The sequence below is a fragment of the Rhincodon typus genome, chromosome 2 (genome assembly GCF_021869965.1).
Source record: "Rhincodon typus isolate 14 chromosome 2, sRhiTyp1.1, whole genome shotgun sequence".
In the NCBI taxonomy this organism is placed as follows: domain Eukaryota; kingdom Metazoa; phylum Chordata; class Chondrichthyes; order Orectolobiformes; family Rhincodontidae; genus Rhincodon; species Rhincodon typus.
In genome coordinates this window covers 5,396,986-5,407,575 of record NC_063333.1, presented here as the reverse complement: position 1 = coordinate 5,407,575, position 10,590 = coordinate 5,396,986, and the positions used below count along the sequence as shown (strand labels likewise).

Sequence of the window (10,590 nt, the reverse complement as noted above, 5' to 3'; positions counted from 1 at the left end):
TGAAGGTTACTCACTGCCCAGTTACTCCATGAGTAACGCAGAGTGAAAGTTACTCACTGCCCAGTTACTCCATGAGTAATGCAGAGTGAAGGTTACTCACTGCCCAGTTACTCCATGAGTAACGCAGAGTGAAGGTTACTCACTGCCCAGTTACTCCATGAGTAATACAGAGTGAAGGTTACTCACTGCATGCTCAGTTTGCTGCTTGTAACTTTTCATCTTCAGCTGCATTTGGTCAATAACTTCCTGTAGCCTTTTTAAATTTTTTTGATCTTCTTCAGTCTGTTTAAAAAAATATAAATGAAGTGAGTGAACTGTGTGAAAAACCAGAATCACTTGGAAAAGTAACACCAGATCGTCCTTGTTTTTGCTCTGACAGTCATGCGAGGTTATTGGTGAGTTAATTCTGACCAGTCAGGGTCACTCTCTGAGAGTGGGGCTATACAGGTTGTCTTGATACTGAAGATAAGGTCACAAGAAATTAGGTTCAATAATTCATCTTTTGGATGACACATGGGATACAAGAAAGGACTGAGGAGCTACGTGAAAAATAATTCAGAAGTCTTTTATAAGTATCTTATTAGCAGGAAGGTGAAGTGTGCCCAAAAACGCAATTTATACATGAAGGCAGATTCCTAGTGAGAACTTTGCATGTGTTTTTATCACGGTGAAAATGGAAGTGGTTGAGACACTGAATTGGCCAAAATTTGACCAAGGGGAGGTCTTGGAGAGACGGAAGTCTTCGGAGAATACTGAGACAAATATGGATGGCAATAGCAGAGATTCCAGTTGTAATCTTGCAGTCCTCCTCCAACCCAGGGCGAGTGCCAGAGGACTGGACAATTGCAAATGTTACACCCGTGTTCAAAAAAGGGTGTAAGGATAAGTGCAGCAACCAACAACCGGCCGGTTTAATCTCGGCGGTGCGGAAGCTTCTAGAAAGTGCGGAGTCGTGGATAGGGAGGAAGGTTGTTGAAGGATACAGCAGGATATAGATCAATTGTAAAGTTGGGCAGAGAAACAGCAGATGGAGCTTAATGCGGATAAAAGTGAGCTGATGCATTTTGGGAGGTGAAATGCAACAGGAAAGTGTACAGTAAATGGCAGGACCCTTAGGGACACCAATATACAGAGGGATCTTGGGTAAAAAGTCCATAGCTCCCTGAAAGTGGCAACACAAGTGGATAAGATGGTAGAGAAGACATTCAGTGTGCACATCTTCATTGGGTGGGGCATTATGTATAAAAACTGGCAAGACAAGTTGCAGTTGTATAAAACTTTAATTAGGGCACATTTAGAATGAGTATTGTGTCCAACTCTCTCCGCACACTGTAGGAAGGATGTGAAGGCTTTGGAGAGGGTGTAAAAGACATTTACCAGGATTGGAGTGTATTAGCAAAAAGAAGGGACTGGACAAGGGTCCCAACCCGAAACATCAGCTTTCCTGCTCCTCTGATGCTGCCTGGCCGCTGTGTTCATCCAGCTCCACACTGTGTTATCTATATTGGATAAATGGATTGTTTTCGCGAGAGTGTTGGACTGGTTCAGGGGTGACTGGTAGAAGTGTATAGAATTATATATAGAGGTGGATAGGGTGGACAGTCAGAGACTTTTTCCCAGAGTGGAAATGTCAAATACTAGGGAGCAAAGATTTAAGGTGAGAGGGAGAAAAGGAGATGTCTGAGGATGTTTTTTACCCAAAGGATGGTAGATGCCTGGAACGTGCTGCCGGAGGAGGTGGTAGCGATGTTTAAGAGTCATTTAGACAGACACATGAACAGCAGGGAATAGAGGGATATAGACCACATGCAGGCAGATGGGGTTAGTTCAGAATGGCATCAAGGTCAGCACAGGCATGGTGGGCCAAAGGGCCTGTATCTGTGCTGCACAGTTCTAAGTTCTAAATGACAACCTGGGACAAGATCATCAACATGGATGAAGTGTCAATTAATTAAGCAAAGCCAGCGCTGCTTGGTTAATGACAAATTGTGTTTAAGGAAGTTGCTGGAGTTTTCTGAAGCAGTTGGAGCATTGGCCGATTAGTATGCTCTTCTTGGGGCATTGCATTGTGTCTTGTGATGCCTGACGGCAATGCAGTCAGTTACCTGGAAGTTGAGTTCTTTAACACAGCGTTCCTGCTTCCTTATCCCTCTTTGTAACTCAGCATTCTTCTTCTTCTCAGTGGCAATTTCCTCCTCCAACTCTCGGTTCTGCAGTTTGAGAAAATATCCCCATGTTTTATTTCAAGGCAGCTCACCCCACTGAAATCCAGTACAAGGTGGAAATCGTGGACTTTAGCTGTGGAGTGTGAGGTTTTTTCCGAGTGGAAATCGCTGGAGGGGTCAGGAGTTTACATGCACCACGTTTGTATTTCATACAATGAGGCAGACGCTGTGCTGGCACAATTTACCAATGCCAAGGCTGTGCCAACATTGTCACCATGACAACCTTCATCCATGTCTGGCCGAGTGGAGGATGAGCATTTTTTATGAAAACCCACTGTCTGGGGCAGCGAATGTATGTAAACTTAGTAGGGGCCCAGTGGTTTTTCTGTGTGTACTCTCCTACTTGTTAATCCTCCCAAAATGCATCATGTCTGGCTTCTCAGGAGTAATTCCATTGGCCGCTGAGAGCTCATATAATCAGCCTGTCTATATTGTCCTGTATTATGAGGCTTTCCTCCTCAGTACTTACGAACTTTAGGGGGTGAATGTACTGACCATAACTCGTACATTCAGGTCAAGATCATTAATGTACACTACAAACATCAGGGACCCACCAAACCTTCTGGCACAGCACTGCACACAGGCTTCCACTCACTGAAACACCCTTCAATCATCACCCTCTGTTTTTCTGCCACTAAGTCCAATTTGGTTACAATTTGCCCTAGATCCCATGATCTCTTAGCTTCTTAACCATTTTGCCGTTTTGTCAAAACTTTGTCAAAAGCCTTACTGAATTCCATGTAGACTACATCAACCACATTACTCTCATCTACAAACCTAATCACCTCCTCAAACATTTCATTCAAATTTGTTAGACATGACCTTTCCCTTACAAAGCCATGTTGATATCCTTGATTACTCCATGTCTCCCCAAGTGCTGATTCATTCTGTCCTCAGTTTTTTCTAGGCTCACTGGATTTCTGATTTACTCTATCTCCCTTCTTGAGTAATGGTAACACTCTGGCCATTCTCCAATCCTCTGGTGGCCTCCCGAAGCCAGAGAGGATTTGAAAATTAAAGTCAGAACCCCTGTAATCTCGTCCCATGTATCTCACAGGAGCCTGGGATTCATCTCATCTGGGCTTGGGAACTTATCCACTTTCAAGTTCATTAAAACCACCAATCCCCTCTCCCCCTCAATGTTAATTTATTCAATTATATCAAAGTCTCCATTCTGTTTTCTATATGTACAATGTCCCTCTCTATAGTGAACAGAGATGCAAAATACTCATTTATAATATCAGCTGTGTCTTCCACTACACACGCATTGCCACTTTGGCCCCTAATGGGCCCTATTTGTTCCCCAGTTATTCTCTTGCCCTTAAGATACACATAAAACCCCTTTGGATTTTCATACATTTTACCCATCAGTATTTTTTCATAGCTCCTCTTCGCTTTTCGAATCTCCTCTTAAAATAACCCCCTGTACCTTTAATACTCCTCTAGGGATTAGCCATAGAGATCTACAGCACAGAAAAAGGCTCTTCACCCATTAAGTCTGTGCTGGCCAAAAATAACCTGCTAACAATTCTAATGTCATTTTCTAGCGCTTGGCCCATAACCTCACATGCCTTGGCATGGCAAGTGCCCACCTAAATACTTCTTAAATGTTATGGGGGGTTTCTGCCTCTAGCAGCCTTACAGGCCGATATCCACCTCGCTCTGGGTATAAAAGATTTTCCTCTCATCCCCTCTAAAACTTCTGCTCCTTAACGCAAATCGATACCCCACTTCCCCAGTCATTGATCCCTCCACCAAGGGCGAAACTTCATTCCTATCTGTCCTGTTTATGCCCCTCTGTAACTGTAAACACCTCGACCATGACCCCCCTCTTAGACTCCTCTGGTTCCAGGTTTTCTAAACTCTCTGTATCTATCATAAGTTTCACTTTTATTCCTCATCCAATCCTGTATGTTCCTTGATTTCTGGGGTTCTCAGGAATTTTGGGTCACAACCTTCACCTTTGCAGGAACATGCTGGCCCTCACTTTCACTCCCACTGACTCCGATATATTCCTGGAAAGACTCCTCATTGGTCTGCACAGCTGTAGTAAGACCTCCCGCGTTTGACGCTCCAAGCCCCTTGCAATGAAGGCCAACACACCACTGCCTTTCCCAATTACAGGCTGTACCTGAAAACTAAATGTTTGAGATTCATGTAGGAGGGTCTGTTTGCCAATTCAGGGCTTATAATCCACAATGTACAATGGTGACCTGGTTTCCATGGATAATTTATGATAGGGGCCTGGTTTCCATGGACACTGTACAATAGAGGGCCTGGTTTCCATGGATACTATACAATGGGAGTCTGGTTTCCATGGATACTGTACAATAGGGGCCTGGTTTCCATGGATACTGTACAATAGGGGCCTGGTTTCCATGGGCACTGTACAATGGGGGCCTAGTTTCTATGGACACCACGATGGCGGCCTGGTTTCCATGGATACTCTACGATGGAGGGCCTGGTTTCCATGGATACAGTACGGTGTTGGTTACCCAGCTCACCCGAGCCTCCATCTTCTGCAGCTGTTTCTTGCTGTTCTTCAGTGCCCCCATCTCAGCATCATCCAGCTGTTCCTGCAAGTCTTTGATGGTCAGTTCCAGGCTCTTTTTGGCCAATTCCAGGTTGGATTTGATTTCCTGTTCTTTCTTCAGCTTCTCAGTCACTGCTATTACCTGGACAATGAGAAACACTTGCAATCAGCACACTCTGGACTGAGAGTTTATACAAAACATCTCCATCGATGCCAAACTGCTTGAAGGTGCCAGGAGTCCCAAGTCCCACCCAGCATTTCTTATTTTCTTATTTCTTATCTTCATTTCAGTCCCAGGAGAGTGAAGACTTCACTAGGTAAGGTCAAAGGTCTGTTTTCGGTGCAATTGTATTGGATAGCCCCTTGGACTCGGTAACCCTGTGGATGTGGATGGTTGTGGGTAAGGTGCAAGGATGATTTTGGCTGTTATGAAGGTGCGGGAGGTGTTAGATTCTCTTTGAGACTATTATTTGTGCTGAAGATTATCTATGAAAGGTGTATAATCCCCTTTGGAACTCTCCATCATGTGAACACTTGTCATGATCTGTCAAGAATTGTCCAATAATGGATGGGGAGTGCTCTTCTCAATAGGTTGTAGACTGCAATATAGAAATGGAAGTAATACATTTATATTTATTGTCCTTTATGCATGGGTAATTGTGGAGACTCAGTGAGTTGGCATGGTTGGTGAAGGGGAAAGGTGGTGGATGAAGTACCCACTGAGTTGGCATAAGTATATGAATGGCCACAGGGAATAGCTAAAGATGGCTGGTTTGCATGGACTGGCACGAGTGTCAGTATGAGGGGTTTGTGGGGTGAAGGAAAGTGAGGAAGATGTGACAGGTGAGCACAGGTGGATTATTTTACATTGCTCCCCTTTTGGAGAGATAGGATAGTCCTTTACGTTCGGACCCTGGAGTGATTTGGTGGAGGTAAGGCACCCTATGGGATTGTGAACAGTCCTGCTGTGTTTATAAAGTGCTTAAGCTCATTGAGGTCAAGAAACTGAAAAGAATGTTTAGAAAGTTTAAAGAAAAGAAATGCTTGGTATTTCAGAGACTAACGGTGTAAAACTATTCTAGGGTTTATGCTGAATGACTAATTTACTATCAGTTTTGCAATGATGTGCCTATTCATACACCGCTTCACCTGTTTCTCTGGGGTATTTTGCTTTCGTATAAATTTATTTTCTGTCAGGATGCCTCATTGATACAAATAACATTCAGTACATTGAAGTTCCTTTAGCTAATCCCTAATGAAAACAAACATTTCCTCAACTGCTTAATTCCTTATGTCAATAAGCATTTCCATCCAATAAACAGTGTGGGTTCAATTTCCATCACAGGATGAGGTTACCATGAAGGACTCTCCTTCTCAACCACTCCCCTCATCTGAGGCACAGTGACCCTCAGGCTAAATGCTATCATCGTCTCTCTCTAATGAGAGAGCAGCCCTATGGTCTGGTTAACGGCCACTTGACATGAGTTGGCACAGAATTGACTTAGGAACTATAAAGGACTTTGGGAATGATTGGGGCTTAGGGAGTATGAGGGGAGATGCAGGTTGAGCACAGGAGTATGAGGGTCCATGGGGACCAAGGCCAATATGGACAGGCAGAGAGAGTGATAGGGTGAGAGCAGGAACAATGTTGGCTGTTTTAAACCTTATTTTTAAACTTTGAGCAGTGCGCTGGAACTCTGGGTCAGTCTTTCAGCCCAGGCCTCCTGAGGAAATGTGACAGCTTCTTTGCACTTCCAGGATTTCCCCGTGCGATTCCAAATCCTGCCCTGACCAACTCAGACTGAAACTCAGAGAGTGCGGGCTGCCATTGTTAAAGGCTTGGAACACAAACAGGTGGATCTGAGGATCCTTGGTGAATTTCTGCAGTGCATCTTGTAGATAGTACACACTGCTGCTACTGAGCATCGGTGGTGGAGGGAGTGAATGTTTGTGGATGTGGTGCCAATCAAGTGGGCTGCTTTGTCCTGGGTGGTGTCCAGCTTCTTGAGTGTTGTTGGGGCTGCCCCCATCCAGGCAAGTGGGGAGTGTTCCATCACACTCCTGATGTGTAGATGGTGGACAGGGAGTCAGGAAGTGAGTTACTCGCCACAGTAGTCCCAGCTTCTGGCCTGTTCTTGTAGCCGCTGTGTCTATGTGGTGAGTCCAGCTGAGTTTCTGGTCAATGATAATACCCAGGATGTCGGTAGTGGGGGATTCAGTGATGGTAACACCATTGACTATCAGGGTGTGGTGATTAGATTGTCTCTTATTGGTGTTGGTCATAGCCTGGCGTTTGTGTGGCGCGAATGTCACTTGCCACTTGTCAGCCCAATATCAGTGTTAGTTGGGTTCTGACAGGGAGTGGAGTTTGTGGAACTGGGACTATAACACAGGATTAGGGACGGTGACAGGTAGCGATCAGGCAGAAAGTGAATTCATTAAAAAAAACTGTAATTAGATAAAATCGAAAACTGCGGATGCTGGAAATCTGAAATAAAAACAGAAAGTGCTGGAGAAACTCAGCAGGTCTGGCGGCATCTGTAGAGGGAGAGAAAGCAGAGTTAATGTTTTGAGTCCTATTCTCAGAACACTGCGCTGTACTTACCTCGTTTCTGGCCTTTCGGCTGCTTTCAGCTTCCACACGGAATTCTTGCACTAATTTCTCAACTTGTTGATTCAGTTGCTCAATGTCATATTCATATTTTTTCTTCTGATTTATAAGATTTATGTTCTGAAGGTGGGAAAGGAAACAGCGTGAATTTACCGTCTAATCACACATTTATTGCAGTGCAGAGGAGGTCATTCAGCCCATCATTTCTGCTAACTAGCCTGGTTTTATTATCTAGTGCCAATCTTCTGCCTTTTCCCCATATCCCTGCACACATTTCTATCCAAACAACCATCCAACGCACCTCTAGCATCCCTCAACTGAACCTGCCCCCACCATATTTCCAGGCAGTGTCCCTTCGACTCGATGTCCCTATTAATAAACCTGAGGACACTGTATGCTTTATTGCCTGTTTTCTCCACTTGTCGTGCCACCTTCAATGATCTGTGCACAGCCTTAGAGTAAAGGGAAGACCTTTTAGAACGGAGATAAGGAAAAACTTCTTCAGCCAGAGGGAGTGGTGAATCTATGGAATTCAATGCCACAGAAGGCTGTGGAGGCAGGTCATTGAGTATATTTAAGACTGAGATAGATAGATTCTTGATTATCAAGGGTTACAGGGAGGAAGTGGGAGAATGGGGTTGAGGAGCTTATCAGCCATGATCGAATGGTGTAGCAGACTCGATGGGCTGAATGGCCTAATTTCTGCTCCTATGTCTTATGGTCTTAAACCCCAAGGCCACTCTGCTGCTGCACCACCTTTAGAATTGTCCCCCCTATTTTATACTGAAGTTTAGTCTTCTTCTGACCTCACCCTTCGGCAGTGACCTTGACATACTCAGGAGGTCCCAAACTACATTCCAGTGAAGTTTGGTCGTGCTGTATTTGAGGTAAAGTTGGCACCTAAATCACACACAGCAAGATCCCGACAACAACAACTATTGGACTATCTGTTTCTGGTGAGGTTTGTTAAGGGATGAGGACAGACCAGGAAAGCAGGGTTCTGAACATCTGTAAGGTGGTCCCTCAGCATTGTACTGCAGGATTAGCCTTGGCCTGGTGTTCACATCCTGTGGTGTGACCTGAACTCTCACTGTCCAGACTCAGAGACAAGAGACTGACCCTGAGTGAGTATGATCTCAGGAAGTCACTCCATCTTTGAAAGATTCATAGAGCTGTACAGCAGGGAAACAGACCCATGGATGGCATGGTGGCTCAGTGGTTAGTACTGCTGCCTCACAGCGCCAGGGACCTGGGTTCAATTCTAGCCTCGGGCGACTGTCTGTGTGGAGTTTGCACATTCTCCTTGTGTCTGCGTGGGTTTCCTCCGGGTGCTCCGGTTTCCTCCCACAGTGCAAAGATATGCAGGTTAGGTGGATTGGCCATGCTAAATTGCCCATAGTGTTCAGGGATGTGTAGGTTAGGCGCATTAGCCATGGGAAACGTGGGGTTACAGGGCAAGGGTAGAGGATGGATTTGGGTGGGAGGGTCGGTGTGGACTTGTTGGGCCAAATGGCCTGTTTCTACACTGTAGGGATTCTGTGATTCTGTCCATCTCGTCCATGCTGACCAGAAATCCTAAATTAATCCTGTCCCCTCTGCCAGCTTTTCACCCATATCCCCTTTAAACCTTTCCCATTCACACACCCATCCAGTCGCCTTTTAAATGTTGTTTGGGGAGTGAAACACTTAGAGGAGAGCGAGCGTGTTGTGGAGTGTTCAAAGGGGTTGCTGCTATGGGAAGGACACAATGGGCTGCTCATTGAGAACTGACACTATATTGGAAGAATAATGTTATTATTCAGCTGCTGGATGGAATTTTGTAGGAATTGGTGTGTCCTGTATCTTCACTCACTTGGATATTCTCCTCCTTTGACGGGGATCAGTGGGGAAGTGTACAAAGGCTTAGCAGGTTGACCATAGAGTTCCAATCCCAGTTTCTTTACAGAATCAACCAGTCCTGGTGTCGGGCTTGAATTTCCGCCCCAGTGACAACAGCATGACCCACTGAGTCACAAACCCTCCATGTGTGTAGGGCCATAGGAATAACGCTGCTCTCAAAGGCAGCACATGTCTTGCTAGGGTTACAACAGGTTCTGTCCCATTGGTTCCCTTCATTTCCTGTTCCCCTCCTGGGATTTTGGGAATGATGGAACTCCAATTTGCTCTTTATCTAAAGATCAAATCACTGAATTCCCACTGGGCAGAAAGAGGCCGTTCAGCCCATTGAGCCCGCACCAACCCGCTGGTTCTCACCGCTGGCCAGAAAGAGTCAGGGATCTAATGCTCAACAACTCGAACGTGGAGACGATGAGATACCTGAGAGAGGATCATTTGTATTCTGTCCCGCCCATCCTGCAGCTCTTGCTCTGCTGTCTTACAGCTGCGCTCTGCGGTTTCCAGTAGGTTTCGCACGGTCTCGATCTCAGCGCTCAGGGCGACCACATGGCGATTCGATGCACTCAGCTCCTCCTTCAGCCCCTCATTCAACAGAGAGCTAGACTCTAGCTGGGCCTGTAAATCCTGGCCAAAGAATAAAGCGAGATTGGTGAAACAGTGCTGTGGTTAACGGGGAGGGAGGGAATACAATTCACTGAGAGCACATAGGACAGCACACAACTCAATGTGTCACAATTGGAACAAGGTCAGCCAGCTGAACCTCGGGGAATATGAGTTCCCCGATTGGGGCTGTTCATCGGGTCCGATCAGGGAGCCCTGGCTGACACAAAAGGAAGAAGAATGTGAGGGATTTTGGGATTGGAATGCCTGACTCATTTTACAGACAGTGCTATCATCAAAGGCTATGCATTTGTAAATAAATGGTAATCGAAGACGGATGCTGGTCTCTGAAGAGTTGCTTCACACTGGATTACACACCTTCCAAACACCAACCCCCCCCAAGCCATGTCCGTGTCCCAGAGTGAAACAAACATTCTAATGATATTGTTCAAAAGTCTTGCTGTTGTTATGTTGTCTCTTTCCAAGGTTGTGTGTCATCACTATTTCCAGATTGCTTAATAAAAGGTAATAGTTCATAAATTGGACAATGACAGGAGGAGACCATTCAGCCCACTGTGCCTGGGATAGATCTTTGAAAGAGCTGCACACTCTCAGCATAGAAGCAGGCCATTTCACCCATCAGGCCCCAAGCTGGTCTTCATGCTGTGCGTGAAGCTTCTTCTTCTTCTGAGCCCAGCAATATTTCTTCAACTAATTTCTCCCTT

The 10,590-nt window shown here is 45.5% G+C and overlaps 1 protein-coding gene across 1 annotated transcript in view; it reads right to left on the bottom strand.

Annotated features, from left to right (window-relative positions):
* Positions 1-10,496, bottom strand: part of LOC109920153 (myosin-8-like) — a 16,792-nt gene extending 6,296 nt beyond the window's left edge. Inside the window, exons 1-6 of the mRNA XM_020520178.2 lie at positions 10,473-10,496; positions 9,686-9,889; positions 7,364-7,489; positions 4,730-4,900; positions 2,106-2,210; positions 187-282 (exon numbers count right to left, since the gene is read on the bottom strand). Coding sequence (XP_020375767.2) covers positions 187-282; positions 2,106-2,210; positions 4,730-4,900; positions 7,364-7,489; positions 9,686-9,889; positions 10,473-10,496 — 726 coding nt within the window. The remainder of the gene's footprint in view (positions 1-186; positions 283-2,105; positions 2,211-4,729; positions 4,901-7,363; positions 7,490-9,685; positions 9,890-10,472) is intronic.
* Positions 10,497-10,590: the final 94 nt, after the last annotated feature.